A 15,056-nucleotide genomic window follows, 5' to 3' on the forward strand; every position below is an offset into this window, starting at 1 on the left:
TTTGTTTTTTACAGCTAGAGAAAAAAGTCAAACTAAACAACAAAGTTAGACCGATATCATTTCCAAAGAAAGGAGAAGACGGGGGAACAGATACTGTCTGTAGTGTTGCCGGCTGGGGAAGACTGAAGACTAAAAAAACACCCCAGACTACGGGGTGTCATTGGTTGTTGCGTTAAATGTTACCCAGATACAATAGTGCTATTTTCTGATTGGCTAACAACACCAGACGAACAACACCAGAGGAGACGCGCTTGAATTCATGCCTGTTCCACAGTGAGAGCGGCGCGGCCAGAGTTTTGGGCGCTGCGGCATATTAAATATATTACAAATAGTTTTTCAGCATGAGAAATACAATGTGTGGCGGGAGAGCGTGACAAAAGACCGAAATGAGTGACTGTCAACCTCAATGCGTGACACTTGACAGCCCTGCGATTTTAAGGAAGTGGGGGTGGTGGTGGAAGTGACGTATATGCCGTAAAGCAGTCGAGTTTTGTAGTTCTCTTTGTTCGCCGGTTACTACCCGAAATCCGAAGTTTAAAAGTACGATTAAAAACGCTACAGACCCCGTCAGGCTATGGCAGAAGTGTCATTCAACCTATTGTAAGTCGATGTACCATCACAAGAGACTTGGAAATATATTATGAAGGTTGAAAAGTTACCTGGTGTTACTTTAACAGGGATCAGGAGATCCTTTGGTTTGTGGAAACACTGCAGTCGGTGTCACATCTTTTGATGACCCTCATCGCTGTAATTCACCTAATTATCCTGAAGTTTATACCAACATTTCACCATATCTTCCATGGATCCGCAGATAGCCTAAATTAAAAATGTGAAAATTAAGTATTTTTAAATTAAGTACATTTTTCTATAAACCCATTAAAATAGGCTATCACATGGCTAGCATCAGTTATAGTCAAAGTGTTCTCATTGTCACCTCACCAACACCCTCACTTTCCAGTCATGCCTACACTCATATCTCAATAAATGGGGGAAAACTGAAACAGCCAAAACTGTTGCTAAAATTTACAGAAAAATACATTTGAAAAAATGTTTTTTCAAAACAGGAATGATATGATGAACTGTGCTGTTTCAACAACAAAAAAATCATACAAATGATATTTTATTTTATGAATAAAACAATTTTTCAGACAGGTCAAAATAAAACCGGTGAAAAGCCTCCAGGATTTGAGTTGTAATATCTTCCTGCAAAAGTTTAAGTCTTATCTAACCACATGGTGAGTTAGTTTCAAGCTCACACCTAATTTCTCACATCTAACAGAATTTCACAAGAAATATTAAGCATGGATTAAATCACACATGTGGCCGATTAGTCAACTCCCATCGAGAACGCAAACATAACACCTATCTTTTCCACTTCATTGCAAAGTGAGACCCACATGAAGCTGTGAAAGAGGAAGTATGAACACTATAAGGGGCAAAACCATTCAGCCCACTTTACATGAAATGCCATCATCAACACTGAAGAGAACTTCAGCACTCCAGAGAAACCTTCCCAGAACATCATAATGATCGTCTTCGCACTTTTGCTAGTCACACTGTTACCATATCTGACCCTTCAAGGTGAGTCTGATAAAAAAAGACAGATGTCTATTGCATTATGTAATTTTTAATGCACAAGTCATGCACTTTTAGCATTGCTATTTCTACTCTCAATATATTGATCTGAAGGAACATTTAGTCAAATCTATTTCTTATTTAACCAACCTAAACTAATTTCTCTCTCAGCATCTGTGGATGTAGGTATAGTGAACGGGACAGAAGCCAGACCTCATTCAAGACCCTACATGGTCTCCATTCAAAGAAATAACAAACACATATGCGGTGGCTTCCTTGTGTCGGAACAGTTTGTCATGACGGCTGCACACTGCTTTACAGAGTAAGTTTTTTTTTTTTTTTTCAGTTAGAATTTCGTTGTGAGTCAAAGAGTCCCAGACTGCTGCAAAAGGGTCTTCACTTGGTGTGATTACTTTCAAAATGACATGCTATGATAGTACCCAACCTAGTGGGTACACGACTTAAAGGGAGTCTGACAATTATAGTTTGAACCCAAAATGTGTTTATACTTGAACCTAAACCAAAGTTACCAAACTAAACTTGAGCTAAATATTTGTGGCTTTGCAATGGAAGCATCATAAAAAAGTATGCTATTACAATATGGTTCTAAATTCATATTGTTATACAGCAGGTCAAGCCTAAAATGCAAAACTCAATTTTGAGTAGTAAAACGCATGTTTTCTTCCTTGTCTTGACAGCGGTAAGAACCTGACAGTTGTGGTAGGAGCTCATGATCACCATCATGGTAAGCACATGGAAGTGAAGTTCTACCACATCCACCCTGGGTATGAGTCTAAGAGTCTGCTAAATGACATCATGCTGCTTCAGGTAAAGGACTCAGCTTGATTTTTCTGGGCAAACTGCAAGAAAACTATTTTAGTCTTAACTATATGCTATACAATAATTCTGAGGAAGAGAAAAGTATACTGAATGTCCTTAAACCTCAAGGCTTTGTTCACATTGAACACAAATCTGGATCTGGATGTGTTTGTATTTGGATTTCAAACAACATTGATTTTATGTCTGTTTGTTTTTTCAAATTACAAAATAAAAACATTTGGTTACACTTTATTTTGATAGTCCACTTTAGACATTCTACTAACTATAAGTAACTTTCCAATTACATGTCAACTAAATCTCAATATAGTATTAGTAGATTTTAGTAGACTGTTAGGTTATGGTTAGGTGTTAGGGTTTGGGTTAGGAGAATAAGTTGACTTGTAGTTACCAAGTTACTTATAGCCTGTAGAATATCTGTTGGGGGACCATCAAAATAAAGTGTTAACAGATATCAAGCATGCAGTCGACTAACTATACAGTACATGTAGTTGCAAAGTTACTTACAGTTAGTAGAATGTCTAAAGTGGACTATCGAAATAAAGTGTTAGAGATATAATCAGAGAACTGGTGTAAAACTGCAGCCACATGCAGTTATACATTGGCTGCAAAATGAATTATAATTCATTACTATGAATAATTTAGTACTTGTGTTTTTTTTAATACAATTTAAAAAAAAAACATATACACTGATGAGCCAAAACATTATCACCACTAACAGGTGGAGCAAAAAATGTTGATCATCTCCCAGCAAGGTCACATGTCAAGGTCTCGGTTGATTAAGCAAACAATCATATCTCGTAATCAACGTGTTGGATGCAGGAGAAATAGGCAGGAATAAAGATGGGAGCGATTTTGACAAGGGCCAAATTAGAATGCAAGGCAACTTACTAGGTCAGAGTATCTCTGAAATGACAAGGCTTGTGTGTCGCTGTTGGTCAACAGTGGTGAGAATTGACCAACAGTGGTCCAAGAATGGGCCTCCAAGGCTCATCAATGCACAAGGACGTCAAAGTAAATTCCAGGATTGTTCTTCAACGGTTTGAAGGTCCAAATTGCAGTTTCAGTGCAGCTTCAATTCAGAGCCACTGGATTAGATGGACCCAAGGAAACCCAAATCATCCTCATTGCTTGAAGACTCATTTTGTATTGTTTTTGCACATTTTTTTCCAACGGATTCATTAATACGCATCGGTTTCAGCGCGTGACGAATTTTTAGGATGACAAATACGAAAACGCATACGAATATTTCAGACTCACTGTGCAAGGACCTTTAGTCTTTGCACGTTCACTTTGTAAACACTAAGTCGGTAATTCTACCTAGGTCACGGGTGACCTTTCAACGTGAATACATAATGCGTTGCATTTGTGGTTAAAACATTTTTATGTATTTATTTTTTAAATGAACGATTGTTTCACTAGATAAGACACTTAATCCTCGGCTGGGATCGTGTAGAGCCATTTGAAGCTGCACTGAAACAGCAATTTTGACCTTCAAACCATGCCTAAATTTGACACGTGCCACCTACCTAAATATTGTTGCAGACCAGATACACCCTGGCCTCTTCAGCAGGATAATGCACCCTGCCACACTGCACACAATGTTCATGAATGGTTTGAGGAACATGCTGAAGAGTTCAAAGTGTTGCCCTGGCCATCAAATTCCCCAGATCTCAGTCCAATTAAGCATCTGTATGATGTGCTGAACCAACAAGTCTAGTACACTGCAGCTCCTCCTTGCAACCTACAGTACTTGAGGGATCTGCTGCTAACATCTTAGTGCTCTTTTAGAGTCCATGCCTTGGCGTTTCGGTGCTGGATTGGCAGCACACATAGACTAACATCATATTAGGCAGGTGGTCATAATATTTTGGCTTATTGGTGTATGTAGCAATTACAAAGTTCTAGCATACCTAATATTCCCATTATCCTTATAAAATAATTTGGTTAAGTTTGTCACCTAATTTATATTCATTTCGAAAATTATCAGCATTAATGATTGATTTACTTGATGTACGTAGCTGCGTATAAAGGTCAACAAGAGTGACAAAGTCAATTGGATCTCCATTCCAAAGAAGGATAAGGACATCAAGGCCAAGGCCAAATGCAGTGTTGCAGGATGGGGGAAAAGAACCACCAATGGTGCAGCGAGTGCAAAACTTATGGAGGCTGATGTCACAATCTTTGATAAAAAAGCATGTCAGAAGTACTGGAGGAAAACCTACTCCACCTCAAGGATGGTGTGTGCAGGAGGTCATGGAGGATTTTGTCAGGTACAAAGTATATTCTGGAGACATCATAAATAGTGTAGCAGTTTTTGTTTTTCACATCCTGTAACTTTCTTCACTTCTCAGGGTGATTCTGGAGGACCATTGGTGTGCGACAAAGTTGCAGTTGGTGTCGTTTCATTCAATCAACTTAATAACTGTGATTCACCTACATTACCCAATGTCTACACCAGGATTTCCAAATTTGTGCCTTGGATACAATGTATTTTTGGAGGTGTGAAGCAAAAGCTTGATAAATAAACATTTTATTTTCTAACAACACACTCTGTTGACTGTATGTGTATTTTTGGAGATAATTTTATACAATGTCATGTTGATCAGATGTGACACACTTTTCAGTTGAAAGATTGTTTCAACCCTTCTCAGCAGGCTTGGTTTCCTGCGTGGGGGGCGACCTCATCGCATGTGGTCAGACCCCCTGTGAGAAACACTCTAGTTTGCAAAGACATCTGAAATAGAAAATCTGATGACTGTGCAAATTAGTTAGACTCTAGACAATAGATTAGAAAAGGTCTATACTTACTGGAAGCACCTGAAAATGTACGTCAGCTCACACCTATTTTGAGACTACTAGTAGCATTAAATTGTCAAGGAGAAAATTGAGGAAATTATTTAAAAATAAAACTGTTTCCACACAAGTTTCTCAGAACATTCTCCTCATCTGCCATTGGTCAAACAGCCCAGCCCCAAACTCACGCCATTGGTTGAACTGTTGCTATGTCAGGCTGGTCAAGATTTTCCAAGCAATTGAGCAATGTTTTGTCAAACAGAGCCACAGTATTTGTACTTCTCAGGGAAATCAACCTAAAATGTGTTATTTATAGTATTAAAGGGAATTTAATGTCACCATTTACTCACTTTTTTTTCTATACATTGAATAACATTAATGGAGTTCAATCATTGTTTGGGTGAATTTCATGTTTTAACATAACAATTTACACAGTTTACATCTGATAAATAACAGAAGAAACATCCAAGAAATGCAGAACTGTGGTTTGCTGTGAAGGGATGCCTGACCTTGTACTTTAAATAGTAAAAAGGCAGTGACACATTTTGCACATATCAAAAGCACAATGAGGTGATTCTGCTCGCCACAGCTGTGATTCACACTGCACATCACAGGTAGGTTCTTTCATTAGTAATCCTTGACCTTTACACATTGTACCAGTGCCAATAAAGGGACTTTTTTGTTTTTTTGTTGATTGTATAGTTATTTTTTGATGACATAATCGATGGGGAAAAAAGCTTTTAAAAATTCTTTGCATTATATGTTATCGGTGCAGGTCAGAAATAAACATGAATTTGGAGGATTTCGAATATCTCCTAAATATGTGCCTACAGCTGCACACTGTGAAAGGTAAATACAATTTGTATACACAGTTTTTACAACATTGCTTTTCAAAGAAATAGTTAACCCCAAAATTTGTCAATGTGTTGCCAACTCATATGATTTTCTTTCTTCGGTGTAAAGATTGGTTTGTTTGAAGAACAGGCCAAAACGTAATTATTCAGTGAAAATCTTTGCTCCAGTGATCTGTACTCAAGAAATCTGCTGTAACCGGATCATTAAGCAATTTGTGATTAAGCTGTTCAGTCTGATTTGTGAATCATAAAAAGCGGTGATCAACTAACTGCTCTGGTCCAAGGCCAGGTGCGATGCAAGTGTATTTTTTGCTAGTTTAAGCACGACGCAGTCATTTTCACGTCATTCACCACGTCAATGCCAATCTGTTCACCCATGGGGAGTGCTGGAAATTAGGTGCGTTGCTATTTCGAGGCAACTGAAATAGACTGCGCCATTGAGCAACAAAAACCTGGTCTAAAGTCAAGACTAGAGTCTATGATTTTTTTTTGTTATTTAAAGGGAGCATTCATAATATGCGCCTATATGCGGGTGCACAACATGCGTACACTGCTTATTACACACATAGGGATGAGCAGCAGCACAAAAACATGCCAAATAAAATAATTACATTGTAAGATTATTATTGTGTATGTTACGTTCCAGCCCCCAAAAAGGGAGGGGAACTTGATAAACCACCGCTCGGGCCCACAAATGCCAGTAAAGGAGGTATGGAGTCGTGGTGCGAGAAAAGGACACAATTTCCAGATACTGTACAAACTAAACTTTTATTTTTGCCACGGTAATGATTGAATGATAAACAATAATTTTCAGGGAGAAAGGTGAGAGCTGGACGGACCAAAGAAAAGAAATAAACAAAAAGATACCCCACCGCTAACCTATTCTAATTATACACATCACCTATCTGGCACACGATCAAGGCGCCCTAACCAAACTTACAGATGGTGGTCCGCCCAGGTCTAGCTGGTGTTTCTAGACAGAAGTATGCCTACGGGTGATGTATACCCCGGGGTAGCTCAAAATCTACTCCCCCAACTCCCTATAAACAATAAAGAAAAAGTTGTTAAACAATACACAAACATCAAATGCTCAGTCCTGCTGTTCACAAGTTCCAAAAGTGGAACACAAAGCTAGATTTACTAGCTAGCAAATCAGATTACAACATTGTCAAACGTTCCAATCATAATATCAATAGAGAACAATAAAGTTATCTAAAAAAAAGTCACAAAAATACCCACAGAGGGATACCAACAGCAGGAGCAGAAAGCAGAGAACAGAGCAGAGAGTGAACTGATTCAAACTAGGCTTTTTAAAGAGCCCAGCCAGCTGCAGCCACTGACGAGCGGGAGGAGTTCCAAGATCCAATCAGCCGTTGAACCACCAATCAGCTGCCGGAACTGTTACAGAGCCATCTTACCTGTTAGAAGAAATACAAACACACAAACCACAAGTAATGCCAGAAAATAATCACTATAATACGTACCCAGTGCTCTGGGGACGTAACAGTGTAAATAAAGATATGGTGGAATTACTGTTGCTTTCATCAACGAAAATTATGGCTAAATATCGTCGTCAACGAACCTTTATCACGTGACCGAGACGAGATGCTATGTCAATGCTGGTCATGTGACGATGACTATAATTAAATGTATAATGCAATATTGTTGACAAATAAAAACAAGACTAAATGTGGTTTACAAAATAAAAACTATGCTAAAATGTCTCTTCATTTTTGTTGACCAAACTATTATTTGGCAGTATTTCTGCTTCCTGAGTCTCACTTCAGGGGCTGCATCAGGTCGCACTGCGCAGAGGCAGGCGACGTCACTTCCTCAAGCCCCGCTCGCGGCATTATTTAGAAGATGCAGTTATCGTAAACGACAACAAACAAAGTTAAGTCTGACACGATGGCCGGCCAGCCGGGGTTCGTCTTTGGGAGAAAAAGAAGAAACGACATTTGGAAAAACTAACATGTTTGGTTAGTATAATAAATATGTTGTAAATTCAAATCAGAGTGTCTTCCGTGTATGGAATGGATGCATTCTTGAGTCTTTAAGGTAATAATAATATAATAAGATAACCTTGTTTGAAATGGGTTTGGCAAAAAGAAAATTTTGGTTTTGTCTATACTACCAGATACTTACACTGACTGGGTTAAATAGAATTGCATTACTAAAAAGAGACTAAAATACAATTTTCATTGACTAAAACTAGACTAAATGTCATCAGTTTTAGTCGAATAAAACAAGACGTAAATGTCATCAGTTTTTGCCGACTAAAATTAGACAAAAATAGTCATGGATAATTCTGACTAAAATGCTCAGACTTTTAGTCGACTAAACCTTTACTAGACTAAAAAGAGCATGAATGTAACTAATAAAAACTAAAATGACAGCTTGACACAAAGACTAGACTAAAACTAAAATTAAAACAGGCAGCCAAAAACAACACTAGGTGGAATCTGGCTTGTCCCGTAGATGGTCTGTTTGCACACTTTAACCTTGCGCATGAGCAGATCAGTTTCCTCTCTGGAGACGCGTTCAGTCTTTCCGCTTGCAAATTCCGCCATGTAAATAGCGAATCCGCCATGGCGCGAGCGCAGTTGGCTTTTAAAAGGAATGGGAGATGAGACTCTGATTGGTTTATTGCACGTTATGCCCAAAACACCCATTACTGATAGGCAACCCTTTTAGACCATGCGCTGGGTGCGCTGACCATTTTTCCCAACGTTAAACTAGCAAAAGTGGATTTGGACACCTAAGCCCTGCGCTTAAGGCCATGCGCTTAGATCGTTAAATAGGGCCCGCTCACTTATCTGGTTGCAGTGGTTATCAAGTCAACAGCTCACTGAAGGGGAAGATTTTTTGCAAACAATGACTTTTAATGTGATGCCTTTTATGAGCCATGTTCACCTTTAAATGAAAAAAAAAAAATATTCAGGATGTCTGATCTTTTGTTCCACTGGAAATGAAGTGTCATTAGAATGAATACATGTGTGTTTGACTTCCAGTAAAGAGATGACTGTTGTTCTTGGCGAAGAGTAAAGAAGGCGTAAAGGGTTAGGGTATGGGTTAGTAAAGTAGTTAATGAACTTCTGAATGTATCAACTGTTCTGTTCTGAATGTGTCAACTGAAGAAATACAGACAGAACATAAACTGCCATATTGTAGGTTTTTAGATTGGGGATTCTATTGCTCTTCTCTTTTAACCCCATCTTGGCACATATTCTTGCAGGGAGATTCAGGAGGTCCGTTGGTGTGCAATTCAATGACCGTGGGTCTGGTATCCTTCAGCATAAAGGGATGCAAATATCCTGATGTACCAAATATCTAAAATGTTATTTCAAAACATGCACGGTGGATCAAAGCATGGATGGATTTAAGATCTAGATTTTATACTAGATGAAATAAATCGAACGCATCTAATATTTGCTCAACAAAAAACATAAGATTGTGTGCATTTAGTGCATTAAATATAGTAATGGGACACTAGTCTGTACCCTATTCAAAATGCCACATGCAAGCACATGTTCTCTGCTGTGTAAAATCTGGCAAATTCACTGCATACTATCCATTTATCTACTACACATTCACAATAAGCCATTGGGGTTTAAAAAAAGAAAACAGGTTTAAATCAAACCAGAAGATCACAGGAATCCATAAATTGGAAAAGATCTTGTATTCAAGGAAAAGCTAAACTTATTTGTAGCACACTTTGCAATAGGTGGCAAATTCAGCATTATGCATCACTTCTGTCTCTGTCATCTCTGTCAGGATGTCATCAACGTGTCATGTGGTAGAGACCTATATAAATGACTGGTGGTCTCATCATCGATCTTCAGTCTTATCAAGATGACTACAGCGTACAGCCTGTTGCTCTCAGTGGCTTTGACCAGCTTGACATTGACTGGTTAGTAAAATCATACTTTGCTGATAATACAATAATAACTGAACTGCTTCTGGTTAACACAAACTTGTATCTTGATAGGTTTAGGTGCATTTGGAGCTGATATCATCAATGGCAAAAAAGCCAAGAAGAGCTCCATGCTTTACATGGCATCAGTTCAGATTGAAGGACAACACAAATGTGGAGGATTCCTGATCGACCCGAGCTACGTGCTCACGGCCGCACACTGCGATAAAAGGTATATGATAGTTAGTCTACTGTTAAACTGGGATATGTTTGGTGTTCAACAAAACTGTTCACTAAACTGCAATTGTGTTAATGTTAAAGTGGCAACATGACTGTGGTCCTGGGCACCCACAACATCAGTCCACAAGTGGCGAATCTGAGAAGATATACAGTGCAAAATAAACATAAGCACCCATCCTTCAAAAACGTGAAAACTGGCAATGACATCATGCTTCTGAAGGTACAATATTTCATGAATAAAAACATTATTAATAATAATAATAATATATACATTTGTACTTTAACTATAAATTATGTATGTTTAATACACATACAATTAATGGTCATCGTGAAGACCTAACATTTCTTGTGTGGAATTCTAGCTGTCCAAAAAGCTGAAACGTGCAAAAACCATCAAAATCCCGAGCAATGACAAACCACTGAAGCCTAAATCCAAGTGCCAGGTTGCTGGATGGGGTAAAACCGAACAGCTTAATGTGGTGAACGATCTGCTGGTGACAGACGTGTCGACAATCAACTTCACAACCTGCAAGACCATGTGGGAAAAACTGCAAAAACTCCCAGACAACGTCCTGTGCGCTGGGGGCTCCAAGACTAAAAGTGGCGCTTGCCAGGTACCTATATTTTGGTGAAAGTTCATCATCTGCAATTTTTCTGAACTCAACGATGTGATTGTAATCAATATCAAACATAATATTGCAGGGCGATTTGGGTGGACCTCTAGTGTGCAGTGGGAAAGCGGTGGGAATCGTCTCTTTGGATCGCTGTGACAACCCAAATATTCCCAATATTTACACTCAAATTTCAAAATACACAGTCTGGATCAAGAAGGTGATCAATGGAGGTGCCTGATGTCTTTAAAACTGAAGTGTATTGTTGTGCAGGGTGGTGATGTGTTGTCGGAGTTGATTCAGTCTCATTTTGCTGTTTCTTAGATGGTCACAAAAATGTGTTAGTGCATTAGGCAGGTTGCTTCAGAAAGTGCATTTGCTACCACATTAGTTACTCTACAGGAAAGCTCTCATCATTTGTCTGTCATCATATTTTCTTAGGTTTAAAACGGATCCCTGCTCAACTACGTAGGCCATAATGCACACAAAACCCACAAACCCTGTATTTTTTTCCCCACGTACATGTTCTCTTAATCTAACATGTTCTGGTAATACAACGCATTGGGGTCCATCATGACACAAATGCAGCATCACTCTGTGGTAAAGCTGCATTGTGTCACTAACTTGTGCTTTTATGTGGTTAACAGATCGTTTCCGAGATTAACTTCCAGAGTCTTGTAAACAATGTTTAAAAAACACATTTATACACAAGAACTACATCCATCAAAATATTTGACATGATTTATTTAACATTAGACAAAGTAACATGGGATTATAAACTGTACGTGTCTATGAGAGGTGAATTTTGGTGAACCAATGCCAGAACAGACCATTTCAAGGAAGATATTTCCTAAATAAATAAAAGAGCTGAATAACAATATACATATAGAACACTTTATATTTTTATCTTCAAATTAAGCTTTACAACTTCAAGATTTTTATTTTTTTATTTCTGCAACCGAAGAGCACATGCGCAAAACAAAGGTAAAGTGGAAATTTTTGGTTTATACCATTATAATCTTCATAATTTATATTTTATAAACTTTAATTGTTGTCCCTCAAAATTAATGTGATTCAGCCCGACATAAATGTGGGTGAAAATGCACGTTGAATCAATTCAATGATGGACATTAAAGACTATTAAGAGTTTCATGCTTACTGTATTTTCCAAATTATGATTAAACATACAATACTGACCAAATAAACTGTTTTGCTAACGACCGAGTCTGTATTTTTCTTATATGATAAACTACGGGCATGCAGAAAAACCTTTGCATGAGCTGCTTGTGTGTATAATATGGGTTACTTTAGAGAAATAATACACAGACACAACAAACCAGGGATGGACAGCATATTAAACCTGTGACTGAAATCTTTGGTATGAAATACACATTATTTTCATTCAATAGGTTACAAAATATCCTAGAACTCTTAAAATAATGAAGTCGTATGAAGTTTCAATAAAACAGATGAACACGTATGAACACTGTCCTTTTGTTTTCTTTTAAACATTCGTTTAGCATTCAGAAAAGGTTAATTGATAACATTATTATCTGTTCAACTTCTTTGACGATACTAAAGTTTGGAGGTTTGGAGAAGTTTTGGTTTTAAAATGTATTTGTTTGATTTTAATTTTATAGGACGATATACATAGGGTTGCAAGTAGCGGTCGCAAATTTAGCCAAAATGATGTATTAAGGCCTCATTATGCTTCTGCGTCAACTCCACGGCGTAGCTACGTCGTCGTGGCTGTTTTATGGTTCTGCGTCAGGTTGCTTGCATCGCGGTGCATCTGACCAATCACAGCCCTTGGGGTCTGCGTCGCCTCGATGCGTAGTTACAATTTTTTGGAGGTGCACGTCGAGCTACGGCGGAGGGGTCGGAGGGGTTCGCGGCGACGCAGAGGGGTCTGCGGGGGTACGCCGTCGATTCGACGCAGAAGCATAAAACAGGCTTTACAGGCGAGATGGCCAAGACCTCAAAAGTGGGACAGGCCAAAAATCACAATATAACGAAGACATGTGATGTGCTTAAAACTAGGTAAATGCCAGGTTTCAAAGACATGCTTAGATTAAACTAGGATTAGGCCTTAGTTTAATTGGATCATTTAAGTGGCTTTTATAAAGGTGCTTTAGAAAAAAAAAACATTACTGGTGTGCATCTTGAGACAAAACAATGGCACTGACATCTTTTAAGATAAGTCAGTGCAAGTTGCTTTTAGTTAAAACAGCTCAAACATGCATTTTCGCCTGGGACTAGCTTAAGCCTAATTGTCATACTAGATGATATACACCAATAATCCAAAACATGACCACCTGCCTAATATGCTGCTGGTCCACAGCATGCTGTAAAAACAGTGCTGACCCGCCAAGGCATGGACAAGACCACAGAAGGCGTCCTCTGGTCTCTGGCACCAAGACGTTAGCAGCAGATCCTCCAAGTCCTGTAGGTTGCGAGGTGGAGCCATCGAGAATTGAACTTTTTGGTTCAACACATCCTACCGATGCTCAATTGGACTGAGATCTGGGGAATTTGAGGGACAGGGCAACACCTTAAACTCTTTATCGTGTTCCTCAAACCATTCTTGAACAATGTGTGCAGTGTGGCAGAGTGCATTATCCTGCTGAAGGAGGCCATGGTTTACCTGGTCTGCAACAAAGTTTGGTTAGGTTCCACGTGTCAAATTTACATCCACATGAAATGCCGGACCCAGGGTGTCCCAACAGAACTTTGCCTAGAGCATCACACTCCCTCCAGCAGCTTTTCATTGTCTCAGAGTGCATCCCGGTGCCTTCACTTCCCCAGGTAAACTGTGCACAAGAACACGCCCGTCCACATGATGTAAAAGAAAATGGGAATTGTCGGACCTGTCAACATTCTTCTACTGCTCCAAGGTCCAGTTCTGACGTGCCCATTAAAGGCACTTTTGACGGTGGGCAGGGGTCATCATAGGCACTTTGATTATTCTACAGCTACGCAGCCCCATAAACAGCAGACTGTGAAGCACTGTGTGTTGTGACACATTTCTCCCATAACCATTAAGATTTTGTGTGACTTGTGTCACAGTAGACCTTGTTTGCATACTTACACCAGACAGGATGGCCTTTGTCGTCCTCGTGCACTGATGACCCTTGGGCGTCAAACACCCTGTCGTCGGTTTGTGGTTTGTCCATCCTCGCACCAATATTGGTAAATTTTCACCACTGTTGACTGGGAACAACACTAGCCTTGCATTTTAGAGATACTCAGACCTAGTTAGTCACCTTGCCATAACAATTTAGCCCTTGTCAAAGACTCTGAGATCTTTATTCCTGCCCATTTCTCCTGCATTCAACACATTCATTATGATAACTGATTGTTTAACATCTAATCTACCCAGACCTTAATATGTGGCCTTGTTATATGGTCAATGATATTCGCTTCACCTGTGACTGATCACATTTTACTATCGAATTAGCGGCAATTCGGGGGCAGCAATTGCTTGAATGGTGGGTTCATCGGCCTATTATTCTTAATGAAAACCCAAACTAGAAAAACAACTAACCCTTTGCAGGTTCCCTATTAGCATTGGGTTCAAATCCAAAATATTGCCAAATGGACGCTTTTACATTTAGTTTTGGAACCAAATCTTCCGTCACGTGATAAGTGAAATCTGTCTCCTGGTGCTGATCTGTGCAGTGACTGCACAAGCTGCATTGAGCAGACGTGTTAAATTTTTAATTGTAAATTCTGTTCTCTAACTGAATTAAATTATTTTTATTACTATAAAAAATCAGAATGATGGTGGGGGTGGTGCCGTGGTGGGCAAGCAATGTAACCGTTGTTGCAGCTGAACATCGTGTAACACCAGTAAAACAGAGTATCAAATCAAGCCTACGCAGAATACATCACGCCTTCTAAATGATAAAGCCAATAGCTGATTTGCAAAGTTATTGCGTCACTGCAGCTGACGATAGAACCTGAGGCTCGCGCTTAGGACTACACGTGAATTGGCTTGTCCAGCCTGGAAAATATGTTTTTTTAAACACAATTTGAGCCTATGAAACAACATGTGTAGGATAGTGCGTGCCAGATTCTGTTGCTGATTTAAAATTTTACTTAATTGTGAGTTCAGCAAGCACTTTTTGAGATTTTAAAATTCCCCAATTCAAATAGATAGGACTTGGTCTTGGATGCCCCAGAGGCATTGCAAATATGGCCACATAGTGAACAGACTTTCCTTGAAAGAGA

At 39.0% G+C, this 15,056-nt stretch overlaps 2 protein-coding genes across 3 annotated transcripts; both read left to right on the top strand.

Annotated features, from left to right (window-relative positions):
- Window positions 1-1,397: 1,397 nt before the first annotated feature.
- LOC143735991 (granzyme-like protein 1) lies at window positions 1,398-4,963 on the top strand. The gene is made up of 5 exons (XM_077226445.1): window positions 1,398-1,581; window positions 1,747-1,897; window positions 2,274-2,403; window positions 4,434-4,685; window positions 4,767-4,963. The coding sequence occupies exons 1-5, from the start codon at window positions 1,527-1,529 to the stop codon at window positions 4,938-4,940; spliced, it is 762 nt and encodes a 253-aa protein (XP_077082560.1). The 5' UTR covers window positions 1,398-1,526; the 3' UTR covers window positions 4,941-4,963.
- Window positions 4,964-5,905: 942 nt separating this feature from the next.
- Window positions 5,906-12,043, top strand: LOC143736046 (granzyme B-like). 2 transcript variants are annotated; one of them, XM_077226579.1, is made up of 8 exons: window positions 5,906-6,057; window positions 9,074-9,127; window positions 9,298-9,336; window positions 9,837-9,972; window positions 10,051-10,207; window positions 10,297-10,435; window positions 10,578-10,829; window positions 10,918-12,043. In XM_077226579.1, exons 4-8 carry the CDS (start codon window positions 9,915-9,917, stop codon window positions 11,065-11,067), a joined length of 756 nt encoding a protein of 251 aa, XP_077082694.1. In that variant the 5' UTR covers window positions 5,906-6,057; window positions 9,074-9,127; window positions 9,298-9,336; window positions 9,837-9,914; the 3' UTR covers window positions 11,068-12,043. The 2 variants fall into 2 exon arrangements, with proteins under 2 accessions (XP_077082694.1, XP_077082695.1); XM_077226580.1 differs by having other exon boundaries at window positions 5,908-6,057; window positions 10,057-10,207.
- Window positions 12,044-15,056: the final 3,013 nt, after the last annotated feature.

Source organism: Siphateles boraxobius, unplaced genomic scaffold (genome assembly GCF_051911475.1).
Source record: "Siphateles boraxobius isolate OS27281-9 unplaced genomic scaffold, OSU_SipBor_1 13, whole genome shotgun sequence".
Lineage (NCBI taxonomy): Eukaryota > Metazoa > Chordata > Actinopteri > Cypriniformes > Leuciscidae > Siphateles > Siphateles boraxobius.

Coding starts and splice junctions, on each gene's coding strand:
- LOC143735991 (XM_077226445.1), top strand. CDS start 1,527: ATGATCGTCTTCGCACTTTTGCTAGTCACACTGTTACCATATCTGACC. Junction 1,582..1,746: donor ACCATATCTGACCCTTCAAG/GTGAGTCTGATA, acceptor TTTCTCTCTCAG/CATCTGTGGATGTAGGTATA. Junction 1,898..2,273: donor GCTGCACACTGCTTTACAGA/GTAAGTTTTTTT, acceptor TTGTCTTGACAG/CGGTAAGAACCTGACAGTTG.
- LOC143736046 (XM_077226579.1), top strand. CDS start 9,915: ATGACTACAGCGTACAGCCTGTTGCTCTCAGTGGCTTTGACCAGCTTG. Junction 10,436..10,577: donor ATGACATCATGCTTCTGAAG/GTACAATATTTC, acceptor GTGGAATTCTAG/CTGTCCAAAAAGCTGAAACG. Junction 10,830..10,917: donor CTAAAAGTGGCGCTTGCCAG/GTACCTATATTT, acceptor ATAATATTGCAG/GGCGATTTGGGTGGACCTCT.